Consider the following 25,475-nt stretch of genomic DNA (forward strand, 5'->3'; position numbering starts at 1 on the left):
ACAGGCGGCCGTGATCTTCACAAGTCTACAAGTTGTTGAATAGAAATACCCTTTTGCTTTGATAATTGGTACGGCATAATTTTTCAAGTCCTTGGTAACACACAGTGATACATCGGAATTCGATGGAAGGGTCAGAGTCGACTGATACGCCACCTGTCGTAGATGGTGCGGGGAGGAACACGAGGAACACGAGGCTGTCGCCATTCCGACCATACCGATAGGATCTCCATTACGAAGAATTCAATGCAGGTGATCGCTCGAAGTAGAGTCAAAAATGCATCATTCCTAGCGAGTGGACCGTACGGTCTGAACCTCTTAGCTCTTCGCAGCCAACGTCACACAACCCCGGAAATCAAACCTCGCCATGGCAGACCGAGTGCAGGAGTTTGACTCGCTCCAGGCTGACGCAAGGTTTATCTTTGCCGTTGGTAAGAGTGGCCCTCATCACCAAGGTCACCAAAAATCACTAACAGCCACCCCTCCTAGTCTACCGCGGACACTGGTGTCCCTTTTGCATATCCTACATCCGCACGCTCCAAACCCTCGAGCAGCCCATCCACGACGCCGGGGGTAGGACCGTCATCATCACGGCGGAGCTCGAGGAGCACCTCCCCAAGGTGCGTTCCGTGACGGGCTACGAGGGCCCTGCGATTGTGGACCCGGAGAATGTGCTCGTCAAGGAGCTCAAGAAGAGGGGCCTCGTTGACGTGGCTGTGAGTGACATGAGGCTTCACAGATACGACCATGGCATGGCGCAGCCGGCTGTGCTGGTTGTGGGGCGGGATGGGACGGTGTTGTATAGCTGGGCGATTGTGCCTGCGTTGGTGAGTAGTTTCCGTCATATGTATTTCTCGTGTCATGCTTACGCTGATGGATGTAGATGAACCTTCAAGGGGCCAAGGACAGACCCAGCCTCAAGGAGATTTGGGATAATGTCAAGGCGAAGCTGGATGGGGAGGGGCCAGTGCATGAGACGTACACGACGACAGGCGTGATTGCCTTTTTCTGGGAGAAGTTCTGGAGTTAGTGATGAAGGGCGAGGGAGCGAGATAATTCAGCTGTAAGATATTGGGCATGTCTCTTGTGGTGGCCGTATCAGATCGGAGAATCTCCTTTGAAAGAGGTAAGGGTATCTAATAACTTGAGGGTGAGAAGAGAAGAATCCACTCAATATTCGTCCGAATTTAAAAGCCACGCCTGTCCTTTTCCGCATTTCACCGTCATAATCAGACTGGATCTTTGATAGTCTACCTCCTCTGTGAGGAGCTTTACGTTTCATGTAAAATAAAGCTGCGTGGGGCGTAATACCTTTCTAACATTAGTGCTCCGGATGCCATATATGTGTAATATGAAGCTTCATGAAATGGTATTGATCCATATGCCTATTACGGCAGACCATAGCTCCGGGGTTGATATAGAAGAGGCCAGGTTGCCTCGCCCCTCCGGTAAGTTACAACCAGTCATTCCTGACGATCGCCGTTGACGAAGTGAACAAAATCCTGTGACGAAATAAGTAATCCTGCTATTAGTATGACCGTCCTTACAATTCTTGGGCGCCGATTTAAGCCGCTCTCTGCCGTCCCGGCAGGCATCTGCCCCCCTGCCGACACACGTGCTCGGGGTTCAATGGTTCGTTCCGTCCGCTCGGTTCCCCCCGCACTCCAGCCGTGAGCCACGCGATACTCCGCAACGACGCATATCCCACCGCCACGGCAATTCCGCGATTTCGACGAATAAGGGCAATTCCACATTTGCAGGAGATCGGGGATGCGTCTTATTATAGTCAGGTCCAGAGGAGCATCAAACCCCGGCCGGATCGGTGGCCCACTGCGAGCCGATGAACCTCGACCCGTACTGACACCACCAAGGACTACAGAGTCCTACTATCACAGGAGTCTCACCGGATGGATGGCTGGGCCGATGAATAAGTATATTGTGCAATTTGTGTACGCTAAACTATGTGCATATATCCCCCATCTGCTTGCTTGCTTGCTTTTGGAACGACTTTCATCACAATCATAGCTTCTGCCCATACGCCACATAGCTTTTTGAATCACGTCAGTCGGTTCTCCATATCCTACCATCCAGGGGCGGTGGACGGAGAGAGAGAGAGAGAAACTTACAAGTGGAACTGCATATGGATCGACGGATCCTTCAGCTCCTTGCGCACATTGGCCAGCAGCACCGTCACCTCCTGCTCGGTCCACTTGCCGACGTCGCAGAAGAGCCGCAGCGAGAAGGCCTCGAGCCCGTCGAGCGCCTGGCGCAGGTTGAGCATGCCCACGCCCTTGAGCTTGGGGTCCTTGGGCCACGGCCCCACGGGGAAGCGGTACTTCTCGGCGTGCACGTTCTGGAAGCCCGCGCCGCGCAGCCAGTTCTCGAGCTTGGGGCCCGGGCAGGGCTCGCGGCCCGTCTTGTCGGACAGGTTGAGGAGCGTCTTGATCCACTTGCGCGTGTAGTGCTCGTCGGTGAGGGTGCCGTCCTCGGAGACGTACATGAGGTCGTAGTCCTGGAACTCGGCCCATCCGCCCGTCTCCAGATGGCTGTGGCTGGTATTAGTATCACCCGTGAGGGGGGGGAAGGGGGTAGAAGGGAGACGGCGCATGGTTTAACCTACTCGTATACGTTGCTCACCAGCTTGGGCCAGTCGGCGATGCAGGCAAACATGTAGCGGCAGAAGATGAAGCTGAAATCATCATGCGCCCACTCGCTCTCGGCGTCATCGACCTCAAACTTGAGGTTTGGGGGAACCCTGTAATTTGTTTAATATCAGGCACGTGGTGAAGGAAAGCAGGGTTGGGGTTCAGCCGTACCACGCGGGTTGGATAGGGCTCAGATCGTTGCCCAAGACCTGGAGATACAGTCAGATTTCCGGTGCGGCGGCAAAAGTGCAGATGCCAAGGCGCGCATACCTCTGCCTGGGGGTACATGTCGGCAAACTCCATCGCCCCTGTGGTTGTGATGCAGTCAGAAATGGGGTCCGCAGGAGCCGGAGGGCCGAAAAAAAAAATTGCTTGCATGGGACATACAGATGCCGGTGCCGGTGCCAACGTCGAGGACCCGGCGAAGCTTGTCCTCCTCAATGGGACTCAGAAACAGGTGGTTGTCCAGTGCCTTGACCATCATGGCGTGGGTCAGGTCGAGGCGGTCCATCTCGGCCTATTCGGGGGAGCAAATGGTCAGGTCCCAAAACTGTACACGGCTAGGTTCTGCCTCTTACATCGTCATTGGGCATGGCGTAAACTACAGGCGTCGTCAGCGCACGGAGGGCAATTGAGGGCAGGATGATCATCCTGAGAACATACCGCCGGAGCGGAAGGCATGGTAGCGACGGCCATGCTCGACGGGGTAGTCGACGACGCTGGAGCTCAGCGACGCCGTGTAAGCGGATAGGCGGTCTTCGATGGCTGAGTCTGCATCAGTTTCCTGGTAGCGGCATTGGAGTCAATATGACTGGAGAAGCGTCGCGAAGAAGGGAAGACAGACGTTGGAGTCGACCTCAATGGGGGCCTCGGGCTCGATGGGCGACGATGCGGAGTGGCGTGAGGGGGGCCCGCGGGGAGGACTGCTGCTGGTGGTGACACCAGGGCGGCCGGCTGGGGACGGCAGCTTGGCCGGGGGGCTGCTCATTGTCTGTTGGCTGCTGTTGGCGCTTGCAAATTGCCGGCGGGCGGCGTGGGGAGTTGAGTTGATGTTGGTTGTTGGCCTCGAGTGGTTTGTGGGAACCGACGCTGGTTTGTTGGAAAGCCGCGATGGACTCATGCGCTCATGCACTCACCGCTTGCATATGTGCAGCAGCACGGGACGAGGACAGTGACGCAAACTGGCTGCGGAGATGGGCCCAGCATCCGGTAAATACATATGTTGCCATACCACACTCCGTACCTAGCACTATCCTATTCCAAAGGGTGGCATGTCGCGGAACTGGCGGCGGGATTTATCGCTCCTCACTCGCTGGGCTGCACTGCTAGGGAGCCACAACCAGCGCTCAAGCCCTGCAAGCCCAGCAGGCTTGCACCTGTGACCGCTGACGTGGGCGAATCAGAGCCTCCCACCCTGGCTGTTTTGCGGTCCCTCAGCAGGAATCAACCCCATTACGTGAGGATCCAGGACGATAAGCATGGATCATGAATGGATCATTCGTGGATTGTTTCATGGATTGTTTCATGGGTGCACTGGTAGTACGAGCATGTACTCGTACTCGTACTAGAAAATGGGGCCTGGGGCACCGGCCCCAAGTCCTTGGGCCGCGGGTGGCTGATGCAGCTTGCCAGCCGTGATTGATCAACCAGCGCCCTGGAAACTCCCAAAACCGGGGTCCGGATCCACGGATGGGCCATGGATGGGGACAGAGATACGGATGCTGCCCAGGTAACTATCCAGTACGGAGAGTATGATTACTACTATCCGTATACTATTACTTCGCGATATAACTGCAGACATGAAAACAACCGAATCTGATTCGTATAAATGCCTATGATTTCTATGTTTGCGGTCGGTCCTATTATCTATCCAACACAAGACCCAACAAGGCCGCAAACTGGAAATGAGAAGCACCCGAGAACACTGCACCACCACAGGACACAGACTCATCCCCAGCCCAGACTGCTTCAGACCCGATAAAGATATCCAAATGGCCTCTATTCTAGGACATCTTATCCATCCACATTGAAATTATAAATCTAATACTCGTAATGGGTCAGCATCCCATAATGGGTATATTATACATGTGCTTCTGGGATCAGGCCCTGATGCCGTTCATGGACATTGCTCTCGTCACCACCTTCTCACCCACCTTCTTACCCGCCTTCTCACCCCCACAGCAAGAGGAACAGTAGACGACCAGCCACATGAAAAGGGTATTTAATCCATATTATTTGCCTAGTCGACATGGTGGTCAAGTGGCAACCACCTAGATAGCCTGGAGCGAACAGCCGCCCAGGTTATTCGCCCGTCTAGCTCGCTAACCGGTGCTAACGTCCATCTTTTGCTAGGACAGAGTTCAAATTCCGTCTAAATCTTTTTTTTGGCCATACCGGCCTTACAAAGCATCACACATTGCCCAGGCATGAGGATCACTTCATCAGGTGAGTCTATCACCGCATTGCGAGCCATCCATGATCATCTGTGCAACTGTCTAAACCCCGTGAAAATCCTAGCCAGTTAATAGTAGCGAGAATGAAAATCCTACCATATGCCTCACTATTATGTCTAGGTAGATAGCGTCTTGGGGAAGTACCGAAGAACTAGTGGGCGGAGCCACCTACCTATTTTTACCTCCTTTTCACTGATCCGTTCTTCAGCTCAGTCCATACACCTTTTGTCACGATGCATGACATCGTAATCCCTATTTTGGGATCTGTATTCTTTTTGTTCATTAACGAGCTTGGTCAAGCAATGGGGTGGAATTTTCGGCTCTCCTGCAAATACATCTATTATCACCATAGCTTTCTAGCTTTTGGAGAAGGTATGGACTCCGTTCTCCTATTCCCCTTAGACCCACCATTTGTTCCTTCCTACCTAGATACACTACAGTTGCAACGACACATTGAACTTCAACTCGTTCTCTCCTTGGCTCCATGTCTTCTTCAACTTCCTCCAACCACAAGAAAACTCCCACCCAGCTTCTCCAAGGTTGACATCTCCGCCCTAGTCTCCCTTGCGCAGTCTTCGATCCTCCCCACTTCCTTGACACCTAGATCCCTTCATGATGGAGGCTATTCTTCTGCGGGGCGGCATCCCTCTGCCGGGAGCCATTGCTCTGCCGGACGCCATTCCTCCGGAAGAGTTCCTGCCTGACCCCAATGTCTACAGTGGGCTGCGTCTTCTTTCCCAGGCCGACGACCGAGACCCTTCCATCCCTCGTTACCGACTAGTCTCCACGGCTGACGACCGTGTCATCACCGAATGTGTCGGTGCTGGCCAGCTCTGGGCTATCAACCGCCGGCCCTCCCGAGGGCACATGGGGACAGGAAACCGCTTGGGACTCGTCCCCGCCAGTCCCCACATCCAGCTCAAGGTCCTAGCTAGAGCAACACACCTCTTCAATGGCAATATATCCCCAGGAAGCCTCACACATATGGTAGCAAACTTTGGCGCTGCGCCTATCGGCCTACACGCTACTACCCTCCAGCCTGTCTTCATGACCGCCAGACGATGGACGAATAACCCTAAAGAAAGGGACGAGTGGGCCGAGAAAGATTCCGAGGGAGATAACCTACGTGGTCCCGAGTTTAAACTATCCAACGGCCAGTCGGTTAGTAGTCATATCCTTCTCTTCGAGGATATGGCTGTCCCTGGGAATATGTCCTCATTGAAGGCAGCCATCGAAAATGAGGATCTGAGTTGCTTGGTTGGTAACAACTTTCACGACCAGGAATCAGTTCAGAGAGCTTTCTATGCTGGCTTAGCAGATGTTCGTGAGGGCATGTTTCCTCGCAGCGTGAGTCGAGTATTAGCAGCACCGAGATTCAACCTGCGGAACATGCCCGACAAAACACAGCTGCACCGTGCCATGTCCGCCCCAAACCCCCATCTTGGACAGAGTCGAGTTCTTTCGGGCTATCTCCCCATCACTCGCAACTACCTCTACCATGGGCATATCAAGCCTCAGGTTTACGTCCACAGGGTGCCTCTCCTATCCAACATGGAGTTCAAACCGCGTGTCTACGATATGATCCACCGAATCGCCACTTACTTTCCTCAAGATATATTCCCCAAGGATCTGGTTCTTCACTGGATGATCCTGTGGAAAGATGTGACCGAGGCGACCTGGGGCCCACCTGAGAGATCCCGTCTCGGGAGGACCGCCCAAGATATCCACCGTGTCCCTCTTCAGAGCGTCATCCGAGTCATCGTCAACGGAATGCACTTTTACCGATGGCACGAGCAAGCACGTGTTCTCAGCTTCACCCATCCCTTCACGTGGACCCAGGCTGTCATGGAGACCGACTACAGGGTGTCGAAGGCTTACCGTGTACCTGACAATCTCGTGGACGAAGATGAGTTACTTAGGCTCCTGAACGATGCTCGACCCATCAACCCTGAAATCCCCGCGTCTACCCGTATTGAGCTCTGGCCGTCCCAGCTTCCAGGATCCGAACTAGCTCAGCCGTCTGACATTCCCCGGCTGAACAAAACCTCAGTGGCCATGATGGGTCTCTCATCGGTTTTCCTCGCGGGGCTACCCTCTTATCAGCCCAGGCTAGCAAATCATCAGATCCTCGGGATGCCAGCTTCCTATAGAGACCATATTTTCTTTACCGGTCAAACCGCCGCGGTTGAGTCTCCTCTGCCAGATGATTACATTGAAAAGGTATCTGATGGCCCTGTCGCCTTGGCCGGGCTGTCAGGTAATGACGGGCCTTTAATTTGGGACTTGGGTATTCGCCACCATGTCCCAAACCCCGTCCCTTATATGAACATCTAGGGCAGGGCAGGTCTTCCTATTCGCAGGAAGCGCTGTTCACAAGTGCTAATCTAGCCTCTATGCGATGCGACAATTATCAGCCATTCGCTCAAGTGCCGGTTCTCATTCTGTGGCAGGCAGCTCGGCCTTGTGCCACGCTCCAATATCACTATCACCGAACCCCCTGGTTATGACCCACTCCGCTTTGCCCAGATTCATGCGGTTGCGGATCCCAAACCCTCTCCCTCCTTATAGTGGTGCGGAATTCTGAGACAAGTGGTGAGCAGATCATCAGAGCTAGTCGCTACCTACATTGGCCTGGAAGCGCGGGGAGAGGCAGGCAGGGAAGCTGATAGGGCGGTTGTGCGTGGGGGGAGAGAGCCAAAATGACAATGGGGGTTTGGTTTTCAGCTATGTTTCTCGCATTGCCTACTGGTTTGCTGGTGGACTTGCGCCGTCTCTGCTTTGATTGCCGTATTACAAGATACTTGACAAACCATAGTGGCTCCCTCGTATTTTGTTTCATCCTCATGGCAAAGGCGGCATCTGGGAACGGAACAGCTTAGCAATACATTATGGTTCTCAGCTTCCATTCCATGTTCCCGGGATCTCCCACAATCCCAAGTTTGCTTCCAAACAGTCAGAATGATCCACACCCCACCGCCAACATGGTCAGATGTCTCTGGAAGCGCCCCAATGATTCAGAGCTCGGTGGGGTGTATGTCTGAGGTGATCGATCTTCCCCCCCGTCTTTGGGTAGGTCCAAGATGCCCTCCAGCGGTATTTCATCGTTGCCCGCATGGCGTCTGCGTCCTCCTCCGTACTATCTCTTGAGTCCTCGGAACCGAAGTAAGGATGGGAGACGTTGAAACTCAGTTTTAAGACACCGCTCCAGCTGAGCCAGTCCTCCGAGATCTATGCAGCCCGTTAGCTAGATTGATATCAATGACTGAATGGGCTTTATTTTCTACCAAGCAGGTATACATCTGCCTAGATGTTGTACAACTCCCCACACCCAGACCGCCCCTCCGTAAAGCCACACGTATCCAAGAACCCTAAATCCACATCATCGATTGCCCAACTACCTAGATCCAGAGCTTCATCGCTCGAACCTTGAGGGACCTCACATACATCCCTTGAAGCGAGAGATGTAGCTTGCGGTGAAGATGCTCGCTGCGGTCGAAGGCCAACACGGTCACCTTCGCTCCCTCCAATTGACAGGAGTGGTTGGTCCCATTCGCGCTGTGTATCCCGTGCTTGCGAAATCCCGATTGGGGGAGTCGCTCGCAATGCTGCCGCCCGAGAGTCGTCCTGGCGCTTGATTTTGACAACCCCCAAATGAGGAAGAAAGAGGCTCAAGACCATGCCATCCTCGCTGGGTCTTGTCACACACCGAGGTCCCCCCTACTCTCGGCTCCTGCACAATGGCAGCCAGGTATCTGACCCCCACCAGACGCCAGGTCCTCCTCAATGGCCAGGAGATGCTCCAGGAGAGTCACGACCCTGGTGGCGATAGTGTCGTTGTACAGGCTCGCAATCTCTCGCATAATCGCCAGGTTCTGCTCCAGCATGCCGCGGTCGCTCAGCCGCTGGTGGGCCAGGAAATGGGATCCGTCTTGGTCTGCGCCACGGTCATGGTCGCTCATGATATGTGCTAGGGCTAATGCCGTGCTTGAGATGAAGGCCAGGGAGTCGACCCCTCGACAGTAATATCCTATGGAGTGGGATGCCCGGAACGCCGCCAATCGAGATAGGACCTCCCGGCTTGACGTGACAGCTGTCATCTTGTTGTACTCGCACTCCCTCTCGGATCTTGGCCGTAGAAGATACAGTAGGTGAAGATGTACGAGGAGGTGGTAGTGCATGAAGTGGTCATTGAAGCGCAGTGTGTCGCCGAGTTTGTCCATGCGGCTGGGTGACACCACTGAGCAGGCATCATTTCGGAAGCATCCTGTAGTAGCTTGTCAATCTCCCTCGTCGTTTTGGGGTTATATATCTCCGATTCACTCCGTTTCAGGAGACGCCCAGCCGCAACACAGGTAAAACGCTGGAAACGCTCCAACGCCGTGCGCGTCGCAAGCGCCTGCGGGCTGGTGAAGGAGTCCTCGCAGATGTTCTGGGGCAGGCTCAGCATCAGACAGAGATGCCGCTTGCACTCCCACCTGAGCAGGTTGCTGCCCTCGCTGATGCCATCGTAGCCGGCTTCTTGCTAGGCATCTCTGCCGGGAATTTTGACATCTCTGATGAGCGGAATCGTCTACTCCCAGATTACACGTTCACTCATCCAGAAAAATTCCTAAGCAAGGCCTGATCTGCCATAGATTCCGGGGCAAAGAGTGTTCATACTGAGGAATTGATAGGCGGCTAAATGGGGGATCCGTGTCTTGCTATCTTCACAAGACCATCTAGCTTTCGATTAGTTAGGGCTCAAAGAATAAATTATTAGCCTGAGTGAGTAGGCTATAAAATGATCCAGCTTTAATTGAGGGTTCGTTTTGACAACTAAACTACAGCGTGAATCCAGATCATTGACAGCACCTACTCGGACAATAAGGAGACAAGAAGACCACAAGGTAAACCTACTTCTCAAAGTCACCCACCCCGTAGGAGAGAAAGATCATGCCTAGCACAACTATACCAAAGGTACCAGTATGGAAGTTATATAATTAACGGAGCGACAACAGAGTGACAACGGAAGTCATGTAGAGGCTGGGCGGACATCCATGAAGCCGGGATATGGAAGGGGAGTCAAAGGTCAGACTAGGATTGTATAATGTTGTAATACCTATAGTAATACGGCCATAATAGCAACAGCAAATTCACATCACAGATTTACCTGCAAGTATATTTTGATTCCTAATGCCGGGTCCCGCCCAGTATATGATACCAATAACACTTTCATTGCGACAAATCGTCTCTCCCTGATCCCATCCCATAAATTTCTTTAGGATGACATACCATCATGATAAGAAAGCAATATCACGAGAATAGACATAATAGTATCACCATGATAACCATAAGAATACCACAATGATAAACACAAAAACATCATGATAATAAGTATAATAGTATCACGGCAATGCGCATAGCAATATCATCGTATTAAGCAGAGCAATATCATAAGAATAAACATAGCAATTTGTAGAGGTATCGGTCGCGAATAATTTCAACCCTGCAGCTTCCTCAGGCGACTGCCACTGCGCCCAGACAGACACGGTTGCCAGCGTGATGGCGGCCATCTCAAATGAGGCAAGTCCCACTGAATACATCTCGTTGATCAATTGGGGCCATGTGAGCATTCAGGGGTATATATCTTCGACTTTCTCGGGCGAATCGGTGGTATGATCACTTCTGGGAATAGCGCGGCAAGAGTATGGGATATCACCTATACTACTCTAATAGAGAGACCCATACATGATATCCCCGTAGCCGGATTCGAGGTTTCTGACATAGAATCACTCTTCGGTGGAAAGAATCAGTATATTCCTTTGCTTTAGCCCCAATTATGGGCCCCTTATTACAATTAACAAGCACTAGTTTGCTAACTAATTTCGTTGAGAAGTAGAATATTCTCAGGGCTGTCTCCCGCCTAATTTCTAATTTGTTATCAGCAACCACTCGTCTTGCGCATCAACAACAAAATCACATCAAGCTCATTTCCCTTTCTCACGTGTCCTCTGCTCATTTGTCGCCACGGTTCCGATAATACCAAGCATCTGCCCACATCCCGGCTACCTGTATCCAAATGGCGTTTTCTTCTTATGTATAGTTGAGATGTGGGTGTCAAGATGGTTCTTCCTACCAAAGGTCTTATCATAACGCTCCCAAGTGGACAGGAAGCAACGTTCTCCGCAATTAGCTATAGCCATATGCCTTTCAAGCTATCTCTTTGCCTAGAATATCTTGCCACATCCGTCTACTATCCATAAGTGGGCTTATTGCTTGAGATACGTTGAGTTTGTATGCCTCTTCAAGTTATTCTTCTGGTTAAATGTCTTATTATGTCTGTTCTATGTGTATATGTAGGAGCGCAAGTTGTGATGCCCGTGAAGCTCCTGTTTTGTCGCGAAGGCCTTGTCGCATCCGTCCCACGGGCAACCATGTGGGTACTCACCAGTATGCTTCACCATATCGATGGCATGCAAGCGGTCAGCAAAAGAGCCGATATATCATAATAATAATGATATATATGTATATATTCGTATATATGTTCGTACATATATTCGTACATATATTCGTACATATATTCGTATATATGTTCGTACATATATTCGTACATATATTCGTACATATATTCGTACATATATTCGTACATATATTCGTACATATATTCGTACATATATTCGTATTGCTTTAGGACAGCAATTAGTCTAGCCTTAGCTCCTAATCTGCAACAAAATGCTCATGTTCTTTCCAAAACACAAACTGTCACACAAGATGGAAATCATGTCGATGATTGAATGAGAACCATCAAAGCAACCCACAACAAACGAACCCTGCTCCCACTTTTTGTGACCTCTCCCATGAAGTCTTGAGCATCGACTTGTCACGGGGTTCCTCAGTCTCCACTATGGTGTCTTCAAGTATGCATATAACTTAGGTTGGCAGTTCACAGCTCCTCAAGACTAGTGAGTAAGACCCCCAGACACAAATTCAGTGGGGGGAATCAGAGGACGGTGTGTAGGTACAATCAGATATCATTAAGGTAACGAAAAGGCTTCAAATGTAGATATGGGGGAAGGAAGATGAGAGCAGCCCGACGTCACCAAGAACGTCTTCACGCCTGTTGACCTTAAGATATGAAATGTGTCACTAGTTTATATCAGCTCAACTATGGGGCACCGATTGTTGGACTATGAGATGTCGCTTGCCGTGAGTTAGGTTATAGTTGACGTCCATTTGTTTCTCGCCAAGATGTTCGACTCATGAAAGCTGGGTACCCTGCCGACAAAAATTACATGAACGCATTATTACTGCAAACAAGGCAATATGAACAAAACACGGTTTGTGGCGCTTAAATAGACGAGGTGTTCCGCTACTGGTGCTGTCTAGCGACTCATAGTTAGAATATTTACCGCTGACTCGTACCGTTCAGTTCTCGTAACGGAGTGGTTACCGCGTGGCTCTTATACATTAAGGATACCTTGATGCTATGACGCAATATCATTGATTTAGAGCTATTTTCGATCAACCTTGATCTTGGGGATTGCAGAAAGGACAAATCATCTGGGGTAGTCCTCAATCACCCGGTATAGTGGTGTGGGGAGGGTAGTTCTCCATGAACGTATAATACACTTTGGCGGTTACAGGAAGAGAGAATTTTCACGGTGTCTCTCGACTCTGTACCATAACCAAAGATATGTGTAGCTTCTCTTTCACCAATCATGAAAATGCTTGTTCGGTTGCACGAATCCTCCTAGTAAGATCTTAGCACGCCCATTACCAGCTCTCTCTTATTTACCTAATCCGTGTATCTCGCTCGCTCTTGTTCATCTGGTTAGCATACACTCTTATTCGTAATCTTGTAAAAAGGAGAGGGCGGAAGTTAGACATAATAACTAAATAAGCCTGGATCCAATAAATGACTGCTGTAGGTACATTATTTGACCGAGGTCGCTTGACGACCTCCCCCCTCCCAACTTCTTCCCTCGTCATCAGTGCCGCCCCCAACGTGTGCCACACGATTCTCCACAACCACATAAGTATGGCGATTTGTATCGACAAAAAGCAACCAGAGTACAAGGGCTATTCGTTGATAAAAATGATAAAAAAATGTTCCTGGAGGGACTTGAACCCACGACCTTGGCTGGATTACGTAAGCGGGGAAAATTGCAGTTTGGGGAGGAAAACATACCATTAATCATAGAACCAAGAAGATGCTTGACCTATAAGAGCCACGCGGTAACCACTCCGCTACAGGAACTAAACGGTACGAGTCAGGCGACTATTTTTATATTATTAACCCCCAGTCCGACATCCACTCAAACGCCTTGTCTGTTCAAGCTCGACAAGCTTGGTCCGACTACATTCTAATGACTATGGAAGCAGTTCCTACGGATTGGGTGACCCCGCTTTGATCCATTTGCTCTAAAATTCCCCGAATTGTAAAGCTTTGTGAGAATAGGTACAAGATTATCTATGGGTCCGCCTAAGTCGAGCTGATATGTATATACTACTGGTAGTGACGCATGTCATGGCACACGTGCGAAGTGCGTGACCTCTAGCAACCTCTCGACCAATGAGGCACCATCTTCTAGTCGGTAGGAGAAATGCCCAGCTTCACTCATTTCGGACCATAGTGGTAAAATGACTCATGGCAAGTTCCTAGGCCCCTCCGCCATCCACGATATCCAAACCGTCACTATCGAAAACATCATCATTCAGGAGAATACTCGGCGGCTTCCAATGCAGAGCTTTCCACTATACATCGTCTCCTAGAGGACGAGAAAATCAGAGACCATCCACGATATCCAAACTGTCACTGTCAGTGGAGGGTCAGAAAACATGATCATTCGGGAGAATACAACCTCGGTGACTTCCGATGCAGAGCTCGCAGCTCTACTTCATCTGGTAGAAGAAAGGAACCAGATGTCGCAAAGTGATTCTGGATGTCCATCGCTCGGGAAGGGCCATGTCATGTTTCATTTCGAATATAATCATAAGAAACACTTGCCTTGTAACCTAAAATAATAGAAACCTTAATGTGCCCTGCACTATGCTTTGTGTCCTTGTTAGCGGCCATGGATGAGCCCAGCAAGGGCTATATCCTACTGCACGGTCTAACAAATTTACAGATATGGTGAGAATCTTCCGTAAGAGGGCTTGTAGACAGCGTTGCCTCGCAGTGCGGAGTAGAACAAAATCATGACATTTGACGATTCTATTTCTACTTCAACAGTATCGCACGATGATCACACTATGGTGCCATGATGACTATTTTAATTTAGGGCAAGGAGTGACGAGGAAAGGTGGGAAGATGAGAGAGAAGGGTAGGAGTGTAAGGGTATTGTTAGGGTTCATATCCTCACTCGGCGCCCCCATATCAAGATATGGCCAAAGGAGGAAGCCTATCGTAAAGTTGGCTAGGTAGAGTGTACTCACTAGTTATTACTTCGTATCATGTAAGTAATAAACGATCTTACGTTAGCTTCATTTACAGTAGGTCTTCCTATACCATATATATGCTTTACACAGGTACATAGCCCATGGTCAACGTGCAACCCCCGCCATCAAATCAGACTACCAAACTGCAACAACAATTTTTATATTTAAATACCGCTCTTAATTTCTGTCAAGTCTTTCTCGAAGATTTTAAACTCCAATTGTTGATTCCCGATCCCAATCCTGCCCTCATCCTTTCCGCGCTCTACCATCCTCGAGTAGCCAGCTTCTCCTCATCCTTCATGCTGTCACAGTTGATGCCAACCATGGCCTCACCCAGGCCAGTGCTGCACTCGGCCAGGACCTTGGGGTCGCGGAAGTGCGTGACGGCCTGGACAATGGCCTTGGCGCGCTGAGCAGGGTTCCCCGACTTGAAGATGCCGCTGCCGACAAAGACGCCGTCGCAGCCCAGCTGCATCATCAGGGCGGCATCCGCGGGCGTGGCAACACCGCCGGCAGCGAAGTTGACGACGGGGAGACGACCCAGCTCGGCAGTCTGCTTCAGCAGGTCGGCGTCCACCTCGAGCTGGCGCGCCATCTCGCGCACGCGCACCACGCCACCCTCGGCGAGCGCGGCCTTGGCCTGGGCGATCTGCCTGTTGACAGTCTTCATGTGGCGCACGGCCTCGACGACATCGCCGGTTCCAGCCTCACCCTTTGTGCGGATCATAGCAGCGCCCTCGGCGATGCGGCGCAGGGCCTCGCCCAGGTTGCGGCAGCCGCAGACAAAGGGCACGCTGAAGGGGCTCTTCTCGACGTGGCTCTCGTCGTCGGCCGGGGTGAGCACCTCGCTCTCGTCAATGTAGTCGACGCCGAGGGCCTCGAGGATCTGGCACTCGACATCGTGGCCGATGCGGGCCTTGGCCATGACGGGGATGGTGACGGCGGCCTGGATGGCCTTGATGACGGCCGGGTCGGACATGCGGGCCACGCCGCCCTGGACGCGAATGTCAGCGGGGACGCGCTCCAGGGCCATGACGGCACAGGCGCCGGCATCCTCGGCGATGCGGGCCTGCTCGGGTGTCGTCACATCCATGATGACGCCGCCCTTGAGCATCTGGGCGAGGCCGGCCTTGAGGGCAAAGGACGACTTGGCGGGGGCGCCGCCAGAGGGAGTTTCGTTGGCCATGATGGTTTGGGGTAGTAGTAACGACTTGAGAGGGAGATATAAAGTTCCGCAATGGGTGGTTTTAGGATGTCAGTCCCAAGTTGTCGTTGATGGTTCAATGGGCAAATGTTGGGAGGCGAAAGATGAAGAGAGAGAGAGGTGCCTGACGGTGAGATGTTGAGCAACAACGGTGACACTTCGCGCGAACCTTATTAACTCTCGAGAGGCCATGATGCCGATTTAGGTCCGTCCTCGTGCGTAATGGAATTGTTCGATGGTCGGCAATCGTCGGATGGCGACCCCACGGACAGCATCCGAGGAGGGTGCGGTGTTACTCAAAAGGGTGAAGCGCACGATGCACGTCATGCAAGGCGATGCATCTCGACATGCGCCGTCGTCACGACGAAGGGCGTCGGTGGCCCATTTGAGTAATTCCACTGGCTCTCACCGGCGCGGTGTTGCATGCTCGGCAGACGATGATGCTTGACGCCTCGAGTCTTCCGCCCCGGGCTGGTGGTTAAGCTGATGATTTGCTGATGAGGCTGCTGGGTGAGGCGGAGTGGCTGATCTACGTACCCGCCTGTACAGCGGAGATGCCGGAGGCTGCAGCACGATGGGGACCATTATGGGGCTCGTGATGGGGGTCCGGAGCCTCTGCCGGGCTCCATCAATTGCCTTCTTCAGGGCACTTCCAGGGGTTGTTCAGGGTCTCCCCCCGCCGGATGGCCACCGAAGCCTCCCCACAACCGCCGTCGCCACTCCGTCACTCCGTCGGTCTCCGATGGATGTCGAGTTTCCAGACTTTGACTTGCAAGTTTCCAGACTCATTCTCCTCCTCCAAAAATTCAATACCCCAAGGGCTCCATCAAATTCACATCGATCACTCATCTCTCTCCACACTTTCACCCTGATTCCTCATCACACAAGCCACCATGAGCCTAACCGTAGGCGTCCTCGCCCTCCAGGGAGGCTTCCACGAGCACCTCACTCTCCTACGCCAGGCATCACAGCACCTCAAGGCCACCAACCCCAAAGCTCAATCGACAGACTTCTCCTTCCTCCAGGTCCGCACATCCAAAGAGCTTGATCAGTGCGATGCCCTCATCATCCCTGGCGGCGAGAGCACCACCATCTCCCTCGTCGCCGGGCAGACTGATCTCCTCGACAAACTCCGCCACTTTGTCAAGTGAGCAGCCTCCTCCCAACCATACCTCCAAGTTACTAACCAGACATCAGAGTCGACCGGAAACCCACATGGGGCACCTGTGCCGGCCTCATCCTCCTATCCCAGAACGCCAACGCCACCAAGCAAGGCGGCCAGGACCTCATCGGCGGTCTGAGCGTGCGCGTCCACCGCAACCACTTTGGCCGGCAGATGGAGAGCTTCGAGGCCGACCTCGACCTCCCCTTCCTCGCCTCCGCCACCACAGACACATCACCACCACCACCACCCTACCCTGGCGTCTTCATCCGCGCCCCCGTCGTTGAGGAGGTCCTCGCGCCGGCGGACGTGCAGGTCCTGGCCAAGCTGCCGGGGAGGGTGGACCGCGTGCGGCCAGGCGTTTCGCAGGCCAGCACCAAGGACGACTCGGGGGACATTGTCGCGGTGCGGCAGGGGAACGTATTGGGGACGAGTTTCCATCCCGAGTTGACGAGCGATGCGCGGATACATGCCTGGTGGCTCGACCAGATTCTGCAGAGCAGACAAGCGTAGAGGGAGAGTATTTTTTTTATTGATACATAAGACATATAGACCAAATAAGAATATAATTGGGTATCCATCGCTTGATTCATCATCATCAGACCTTTCCAGGCACTACATCGTACCCAGGCGGCGCATTACGACCAGACGAGACACCCCGTGGCACCCCCAACACCTGGAGGAGGTCCGGCCTCCCTAGTGTCATGGGGTACTCCAACGCCGTGGGCTCAACATGTGCGCCGTGCTCCACCAGCAGCCTCACCACGTCCACGTCCTCCCTGATTAGCGCCTGCATCAGAGGCAACTTGCCCAGCCTGTTGGGGAGATTCGCGTCCGCGCCGTTCTTCAGCAGCGCCTCGACCTGGTCGACGCGGCCGGCGCCGATGGCGTGCGTCAGGGGCGTCTCGCCGCTGCTCAGCAGCTTCTTGCTATCGGCTCCGTGCTGCATGAGCATGGCAATGACGCGCCCGTCGACCCCCTTGTCCACGGCGGTGGGCAGGAGCTTCATGTTGGGCCAGGAGGAGTCCTTTGTCTGTGCCTTGGCCCCGTTCTTGAGCAGCAGCTGCACGAGCTCGACCTTTTCATCGCTGGAGACCTTGTCGTCCCTGACGACCCGGACAATCACCTTTTGGCCGTACATGTCGTCAATGTTCCCGTCGGCGCCAGCCTCGATGAGGCTTCTCACCGCCGCCATGTTCCTCCTGGATATGGCGGCCGACAGGATGCGCTCCCCCGTGTTCATCCTGGAGTTGACCTTGGCGCCCCGCGAGATCAGCAGGTCCATCAGCCCCATGTCCTCCTTGTCGAGCGCGATGCTCAGCAGCGAGTTGCCCGTGATGTCGTCCGAGTTGACCTTGGCGCCAAAGTCGAGCAGCAGCCTCACCATGTCGACGTCCCCCCTCCTCGCGGCCTGCACGATGATGTGCCGCCCGGATATGGACTTGGTCTTGGCGCTGGCGCCCCGCTCCAGGAGGAACCGGACGCCGTCGAGGTTGCCGCTCTCCACCACGTCGACGAGGTAGGAATTGCCCGACATGCTCTGCCGCTTGACGTTGGCCCCCGGGCCGCCCCTGTCGTAGATCATGCGCGCGACGTCGATGTTGCCGACCGACGCGGCGAGGAACATGGGCGGCATCGTAGACCACTGGTTGTCGTCGGCGCCCGAGGCCAGCAGCAGGCGCGCGACGGCCTCCTGGTTCGCCAGGATGGCGCAGTGCAGCGGCGTCTCGCCATCGTCATTCCTGCCGTCGATCTTGGCACCCTGCTTGAGGAGGGCCACCGCCTGGCCGACGTCGCCGCGGCGGCTGGCCTCGCACAGGGCCGAGACTAGGGGGTCGGGTCTGGCGCGGAGGCTGGCTGTGAGGGCCCTGAAGCTCTGCGAAAGGGCGGATCCCCAGGTGTTGTCCGGTGCTGCCGGCGCAGTGGACGGTCCTGCGCCAGATGGCTCGTAAGAGTAGGGTGGTGGCTGGTCAGAGTCGGGGTCGGCGGGAGGGGCGTTGGGGGGTGAGTAAACCAGGCCGGAGTGGCTGGGATTGACCATGATTTCGCCGGCCTTGGATATCATTCTGCCTGCTTCTTCTGTCTGCTCCATGATGCGACGGCCTTGTGGGCCATCAAGAGTGGCATCCTGATCCTCCCTCACTGTCCTGAAATGCTGTCAGATACCCGGTTCGACAGCAGAGCATCGTATCTTACATGGCGAGGACCTCCTCGAAGAATGCCAGAAGCTGCGTGTATGCCAACAGAAGGTCCTCATTCACCATGACATACATGGCATTGAGGCTACCCACCGTGGTCGGCTGCAGGCGCATGACCTGCTTCCCCAGCGGTGCCAGCTTGCCCTGACAGACACCAAGCGATGCGCCGAGCTGGCCCTGGAGCCGCGGCGAGATGGCGGGGGCGCCATTGACGGTGACCTCGAACCGGCTCACGCTCTCGCTGAATTCCTGCAGCGCCCGGGACAGAGAGGCCAGCTGGTCGGCATGGTGGCTCGGGGGGATCTTGGCGACGAGCTCGGCGATCTCTATGACGCCTGCGATGGCGGTGTGGGAGATGGCGGAGCAGAGGGAACTGAGCGACGCGACCGAGAAACCGTCCATGGTGGTTGCCTGATGAATCGGACAGTCTGGGGGGGATGTCTTTTGGATATACCCTTAAAGACACCGCTACCTTGTATTCCCCGCGCTGTGGTGTAGGGCTGAGGGGGGCTGAAGTATGAGCGTCGTCAGCGTCAGTGCTCGTGGTCCTCCTGATGTCGTGGCAGATGACGCGGTGACCCGGGGCCTGTGACAATGTTGGGATTCTCGGTTTCTAAACATATCAATCGTGCAGGATTTCCCCCCAAGCCGACAGTCGAGACTCCATCTGGATACATGTACATCGCTATATGGGGTAAGCACTTGTACGGATCCGTGTTGGTTGGACTGCGCCCCAAACAACATTTGTTCCTCCAAGCCACCACAAACGCAGTGAGGAATGCAAAGAGAAATGACAATGCCCTGGAAGGGAGAGATGCTATTCGACGATTCTATCAGATCCGGGTGCCCGAATCTGCCAGCTCCAAGCCGACTTGGTACTTTCAATGCATTGAGCGCAGTAAGGTAGGCACCACTAGGTACGAAGCAACGCAAACAAATCAAATGTTTGAAAATGGCAGTGAATTCCTTTCTAATTTTCTTCCACATCACATGTTTCCACGTCAAATTAAAACTATTATCGTAAGTGCAAAGCATGCAGCAAGCCGTAGGCAGGCCCTACCCTGCAGTCTCGAGGCATGCTACATGAGCACCTTGGGGAGCTTGGCAATGGTTTCTGGGATGAGTTGCTTTAGTATAGGAAAAGATGGGATGAAACACATATTTAATAAAATTCATGGTGGTATCCATTCACTAGTGGAGTTTATATTCATACGATTCTCAATCATGTGAATCATCAATCCAGCGTTTACCGAACATGGAGACGAAGCTCCTTGATTGAATATTCAACTTCAAAAACATCAGATTATAATTTCCCTCTGTTTATAATGAACTCATATTACTAGAAGGCATATGACCACATCCCTCGACCTTCCTTAGGTAACCACTAAGCCAGCAACAGTTTTACAACGCCTGTCACAACTATAACAGCATTCTCAGGAAATTCGCCATCATGTCTCAAAGACGTGTTAGCTTTGCCAACAACTTCATATAAGAGATTTCATCTCTTACAATGACGTCGCTAGGTGTAACACGGGGCTGTATATCCCAGGCAGCACTGGGAAGACCCACGTCAAACGGACCACCAGCATTGGTGTTATCATCCTATCCAAGCCTAGGTTTCAGATGTGGGTTCTCCAGGTGAGAAATCAAGGATGCTTCACGTCTTAACCTAGCATGCTTCCAGATAGAAAAGTCCCCGAGGGCAAGCCAAGCCCCCGGGTGAGGCAGCAGTGTAGAGCATTATCTCGACAAGTGCCCTTGTCTTGATAGATAGCTTTGTTTCATTTTCCGCGTCTAGGATGCAATAGAATTCAATTCGCTATCGCCAAGTGATGACAAAGCTGAGAATTAACGGATGGTAGAAATACACTTCGACTCGACCCGAACGCCGGGGCCATCACTTGACTTCGGACAAAGATCTAGCATAGGGACCGGCGCAATAGAGCAATCTCGCTAATATTTACAGCTAAAACAAAATTCGTCCGTCCAATTCCAATGTTTTGTGCTTTTCCTCTCTAGATGTCGCCTCGTGTTCTATCAGACATCTGCTTCTATATCCCAAAACCATGGTAGGGCTTGGCCAACACTCCGTCTCCCAAGTACGCCGTGATTTGTGGAAAATGAATTTTATGCCAAGATCCGCCTCATGACCTCCCGTTGCCGTTGCTGCTGTCGTTCTCCTTGACGGGCAGGCTCTGCTTCTTGGCGTCCGTCTCGCGCTTCTTGGCGACGGCATAGACGATGCCGCTGACGAAGCCGAGGGCAATGGCCGACACGCTGCCCGTGGTGACGGGGGCCGAGAAGAAGATGAGGCCGCTGATGGCAATAGGGAGCTTGTTGAGGGCACCGACCATGGAGTAGGTGGTGGACGAGGTGACGCGGATGCACCAGGCGGAGCAGTAGGAGATGAAGATGGTAGCGACGCCCGAGTAGACGATGCCCATGCAGATACGGTTGCGCTGTTCCTCGGGGAAGTTCTTGACCAGGTTCTCGTGGGACCAGTCCTCGACAAGGAGGGAGGCAACGATGAGGATGGGGATGGTGAGGAGGTTGTTGTAGTACATGGCTAGCAGGGTCAGCATATCAGTCCCGGCTCAAAGCAATTCCACAAGGAGAAAAACGTACTGTCCCAGTCCTTAAAGTCCATCTTCTTGATAACCTTGCGCAGGCTCAGGGTGTAGGTGGCGGTGCAGATGACATTGAGCGCCATCCAGAAGTAGCCAGCATTGAGGGTGGCCATGGCGTCCTTGGAGTCGTCGCCCATGTCGCCGGTCAGAGCGCTGCGGATATCAGCCCAGGCAGCCACGACGGAGCTCAGGACCATGAGCGAGAAGGCCATCATGGCTAGGCGGGTGACCTGGCCGCCCCAGATGAAGACCTCGCCGTAGGCAATGGCAATGATGGTCAGGTTCTTGAAGATGGTGTAGACGGGGACCGAGAGGAACTGCAGTGCCTTGGTGCTGGTGTAGATCATGCCGACGAGGAGGAACGAGATGGGGAACCCTATATAGTGGTGAGCAAGATAATTTGGAGGGGTCGTGTATTCGAGGCGCAATCATACACTTCTTGGACTTGTCCATAGTCACCGGGGCAAGGGACTTGATCAGGCCGCCCTTCTTGCACGCCGTAATCACAGTAATGCAGATAATGGCCTAGAAACATCAGGAACCGCGTCATGGTCTTGGAGGGCAAGTGGCTACATACCTGTGCGGCCAGGTAGAAAAAGGTCAAGTTCCACGAGGCGCCCGAGACGACGTACTTGTTGACGACAGTCATGGAGATGGACGCCATGCAGTAGGCCAGTACGGACACGGGCGCATTGTTGTCAATGGTGGCGAGAGAAAGCGGCGGGATGATGGACCGGTTCTGAGCGTCGGCGTGAGCGCGACCGACGAGGGAGTCGCCCTCCTCCTCATCGAACGAGCTGCCGCGCAGCGGGATGCCCTCCTCCTGGTCCTCCTTGTTCCTGTCGGCCATGGTGATGGTTTGGGGTGGGTTCTGTGTCGTCGAATTCGTGGTGGTGGTAGTAGTCGTGGGCGTCGTCGAGGGCGTCGAGGTCGTCGAGGGCGAAACGAGTGATCACGACCTTCAGGGGAAGAAAGTTGGATGGAGGTGAATTTTGGCGTCAGTTCTGGCTGCTGCCCTGAGCGCCGGCTGCGGCAGGGCGGTACTAGCACAGAAGGCTGGCTGTGCCCCACTGCGCTTCAACACGCCTCAAGTCGCTCAGTGTGCTGCAAACGTCAGGCAACATGCAGCGGGAGAATCCAATAAGCGCTAACCCTGCATCCAGCAATGCCCGATAAAATGACACCCGCCTTATCATTTAATTGCAACGGGGCACGGATTCTCAGGCGGATTCTCTTCACATTTTGATAACGATTCATCGCGGAAGGCTTCAACATGTCCTGAGCGTCTGGCAACCGATCCCTTCTGTAGGATCTCAATGAATTCATGTAGCTACGAGTGCGTACGTGGTACTGCACGGCGCGCTCCGAAGGGCGTATCTGGGGATTTATTGGGGCGCGGCCGCCGTTGATCTGGATGCGATGTGGCGGCGCCGGATTGATGCCAAGGTTGCCACCGTTTGAACTTGTTACGCCATGCAGCGAACTTGGAAATATGAGATTTCGTCCTACTCTCCTCCTTCGTACGAATGCCGATGTTGAATATTAATACGGATACTATGGACTGCCATGGTGCCGAGATAGTGGCAAAGAATTCCATCTGGTTGCCAAGTGGCCAGGGTGTCTTAAGCTTTGCCGTAGCCCAACCCCCAGTCATTTTACGCGTGCCAAGGCGAAATTGTCACCCCTTATTCCCACCGAAACTCCAGCACGTACCAGATGCGTGGGTGTCAAAAATATCGAGCCGCAACCCACGCGTTGGCGCACGGAACTATGCCCCAGTTTTTCGCTGTCGCCTACGAATGCACCCGGTCACACACACCCAGACACAGTCCACCCACCCCCATCCTGCAAGACGCGTCCGTTCATTCGCTCGAATGGTCCCCCTGAGCCAACTGCCTGTTTGCAAAACTGATGGTGCTGACAGGTTTCGCACCTCGAGAAAAGGAGGTCGCTCCACTTCTTCCAGCGCCTCCCCCCGCTGAGGAATGAAGACGGCCGAGACCTTTGGGCACACACTTCTCTCTCACATTCATTCATTTCCTTTTCCCTCCTTTGCGATTTTTCCTTGAAGCGTTTCCCACACGGACCCTATTCGAAGACCGCGGCAGTTTTGGATACCAGCTAGACGCCATCATGACGGCCATGGCCACTCCGCGGCGGCGCCTGACGCTCATCTGGCTCTTCGTCATTCTCACGCTTGGCATCTTTGCCTTCTTCTACCATGACGCTGCCTGGTCTGCCGCCCGCAACTGGGGCGTCCCCTTCGTCACCGATTCAGGCCTCTCTCCCACCTACAGCGCCAACGTCACCGAGGAACAGGTCCGCGTCGCCATCATCGAGACGGGTGGAACTCACGATGAGGTCACGTCGGCGCTCGTCACGGCGTTTGGCGGTCAGCCCAACATTGAGCTGACTCTCATGCTCCGCCGCCAGCGCTACAATATGGAGGAGATTCTGAACTCGTTCAAGCTCAACTCCCCCGTTTCCAAGATCATCTCCCATGACGACCTTGGCGCCCTTGTTTCCAGCACCAACTTGCCCCACGTCCTCGTCTCGACGACATGCGAGCTTGACCTTGAGAACAAGGCCACCGAGTTCCGCGACCTGCTCGCCAAGGGCGAGACCTACCTCTTCTGCCTCATGCACCACGCCGACCGCTGGCGCAGCGGCAAGCACGTCAATGTAGCCCGCGAGTACATTCAGAAGGGCCTGGCCGACTTCATGGCCCTGAGCCAGCACACTGCCGACTTCCTGCACAGTGACACCGCCGAGAAGTGGGAGGAGCCCCTCGACTACACGACCCGCGTCCTCCCGCCCGTCTTCCCCGTCAAGCTCCCCGACCCCGACCCGGAGGGCCTGTCCCTCGCCATGCAGGGCGACTACTCGTCCGGCCGCCGCGACTACCAGCACACCTTTGAGCAGCTCGGCCACGTCATCGGCGAGCTGCGCACCAAGGCCTCCTCCGAGGAGAAGGACAAGAAGGTGACCCTGCATGTCATTGGCCACGGCCAGACCCCCAGCGTGCCCGAGGAGCTCAAGAACAACGTCGTCTTCGACCAGGACCTGTCCTACCCGGATTTCTACGCCACCCTGTCCGGCGCCTTCACCATCATCCCCGCCTTTGCCAACGACGAGTACTTTGACCGCAAAGCCTCGTCTACGGTGCCCGCCGCGCTGATTGCCGGCGCGCCCCTCGTCGCCAGCGAGCAGCTCCTCAAGTCGTACACGTACCTGCCCCGCGATGCGGTGTGGATGTCGGAGCCCGGTGAGGACGAGATGGACACGATCAAGCGCTACGTCGGCGATACGGCGGGCTACCAGGAGCGCATGGCCAAGATGAAGGAGACGCGGGCCCATCTGATGGAGGAGAATATTGCGCACGTCGGCGAGTGGATCAACGAGGCCATGGTCAAGGTCCAGGCCAGCAAGCAGGCTAAGGCGAACGCCCAGAAGGAGGCCGAGGCTAAGAAGGAGGACGAAGCTGAGATTTCCCAATAGCTGCTGCGCGCATGGCGATAATGGCTGGCTGTATACTACGACATACCTTTTTATATTAATGACACATAGACTTGATAGGCCTTGGCGTTTCTATTTGCGCGTGCTGGCAAGCATTCTCCCTAGAAAACATTCTCCCTAGCAAACATTTTCCCAGGCAAACATTCCCATTTGACAAGCATTACCCCCGGATTCGGTCATTGATCCTCGGCAGGTGGCCGTTGGCTGCCAAGCACCTAGAGATAGTGAAAGTGACCCAACTCACGTCATATCATGG

The 25,475-nt window shown here is 53.8% G+C and overlaps 9 protein-coding genes and 1 non-coding gene across 10 annotated transcripts; 4 read left to right on the forward strand and 6 right to left on the reverse strand.

Moving 5' to 3' along the window:
- Window positions 1-364: 364 nt before the first annotated feature.
- ACO1O0_002811 (uncharacterized protein) lies at window positions 365-1,027 on the forward strand (the record flags this gene model as incomplete). Its single annotated transcript, XM_083192274.1, has 3 exons — window positions 365-428; window positions 487-824; window positions 881-1,027. The coding sequence occupies 3 exons, from the start codon at window positions 365-367 to the stop codon at window positions 1,025-1,027; spliced, it is 549 nt and encodes a 182-aa protein (XP_083051331.1).
- A 1,092-nt stretch (window positions 1,028-2,119) lies between these two features.
- Window positions 2,120-3,630, reverse strand: ACO1O0_002812 (S-adenosyl-L-methionine-dependent methyltransferase; the record flags this gene model as incomplete). The annotated part of the gene is made up of 8 exons (XM_083192275.1): window positions 2,120-2,543; window positions 2,618-2,752; window positions 2,814-2,851; window positions 2,913-2,950; window positions 3,030-3,159; window positions 3,221-3,243; window positions 3,306-3,426; window positions 3,487-3,630. 8 exons carry the CDS (start codon window positions 3,628-3,630, stop codon window positions 2,120-2,122), a joined length of 1,053 nt encoding a protein of 350 aa, XP_083051332.1.
- A 2,080-nt stretch (window positions 3,631-5,710) lies between these two features.
- Window positions 5,711-7,429, forward strand: ACO1O0_002813 (uncharacterized protein; the record flags this gene model as incomplete). Its single annotated transcript, XM_083192276.1, has 1 exon — window positions 5,711-7,429. The coding sequence occupies one exon, from the start codon at window positions 5,711-5,713 to the stop codon at window positions 7,427-7,429; it is 1,719 nt and encodes a 572-aa protein (XP_083051333.1).
- Window positions 7,430-8,793: 1,364 nt separating this feature from the next.
- ACO1O0_002814 (uncharacterized protein) lies at window positions 8,794-9,315 on the reverse strand (the record flags this gene model as incomplete). The annotated part of the gene is made up of 1 exon (XM_083192277.1): window positions 8,794-9,315. The coding sequence occupies one exon, from the start codon at window positions 9,313-9,315 to the stop codon at window positions 8,794-8,796; it is 522 nt and encodes a 173-aa protein (XP_083051334.1).
- Window positions 9,316-13,181: 3,866 nt separating this feature from the next.
- ACO1O0_002815 lies at window positions 13,182-13,331 on the reverse strand. The gene is made up of 2 exons: window positions 13,295-13,331; window positions 13,182-13,217 (listed from the first exon to the last, which is right to left on the reverse strand). It is a non-coding gene; the product is annotated as a tRNA-Ile (tRNA).
- Window positions 13,332-14,774: 1,443 nt separating this feature from the next.
- SNZ1 (SOR/SNZ family-domain-containing protein) lies at window positions 14,775-15,698 on the reverse strand (the record flags this gene model as incomplete). Its single annotated transcript, XM_083192278.1, has 1 exon — window positions 14,775-15,698. One exon carries the CDS (start codon window positions 15,696-15,698, stop codon window positions 14,775-14,777), a length of 924 nt encoding a protein of 307 aa, XP_083051335.1.
- Window positions 15,699-16,609: 911 nt separating this feature from the next.
- SNO1 (PdxT/SNO family) lies at window positions 16,610-17,391 on the forward strand (the record flags this gene model as incomplete). Its single annotated transcript, XM_083192279.1, has 2 exons — window positions 16,610-16,863; window positions 16,914-17,391. The coding sequence occupies 2 exons, from the start codon at window positions 16,610-16,612 to the stop codon at window positions 17,389-17,391; spliced, it is 732 nt and encodes a 243-aa protein (XP_083051336.1).
- Window positions 17,392-17,476: 85 nt separating this feature from the next.
- ACO1O0_002818 (ankyrin repeat-containing domain protein) lies at window positions 17,477-19,478 on the reverse strand (the record flags this gene model as incomplete). Its single annotated transcript, XM_083192280.1, has 2 exons — window positions 17,477-19,025; window positions 19,075-19,478. 2 exons carry the CDS (start codon window positions 19,476-19,478, stop codon window positions 17,477-17,479), a joined length of 1,953 nt encoding a protein of 650 aa, XP_083051337.1.
- Window positions 19,479-21,220: 1,742 nt separating this feature from the next.
- On the reverse strand, window positions 21,221-22,553 carry VRG4_1 (GDP-mannose transporter; the record flags this gene model as incomplete). Its single annotated transcript, XM_083192281.1, has 4 exons — window positions 21,221-21,642; window positions 21,702-22,079; window positions 22,138-22,228; window positions 22,281-22,553. The coding sequence occupies 4 exons, from the start codon at window positions 22,551-22,553 to the stop codon at window positions 21,221-21,223; spliced, it is 1,164 nt and encodes a 387-aa protein (XP_083051338.1).
- A 1,283-nt stretch (window positions 22,554-23,836) lies between these two features.
- Window positions 23,837-25,201, forward strand: ACO1O0_002820 (uncharacterized protein; the record flags this gene model as incomplete). The annotated part of the gene is made up of 1 exon (XM_083192282.1): window positions 23,837-25,201. The coding sequence occupies one exon, from the start codon at window positions 23,837-23,839 to the stop codon at window positions 25,199-25,201; it is 1,365 nt and encodes a 454-aa protein (XP_083051339.1).
- Between the last annotated feature and the right edge of the window lie 274 nt (window positions 25,202-25,475).

Source organism: Amphichorda felina, assembly GCF_050947745.1.
Source record: "Amphichorda felina strain 45539 chromosome Unknown scaffold_3, whole genome shotgun sequence".
NCBI classification, from domain to species: domain Eukaryota; kingdom Fungi; phylum Ascomycota; class Sordariomycetes; order Hypocreales; family Bionectriaceae; genus Amphichorda; species Amphichorda felina.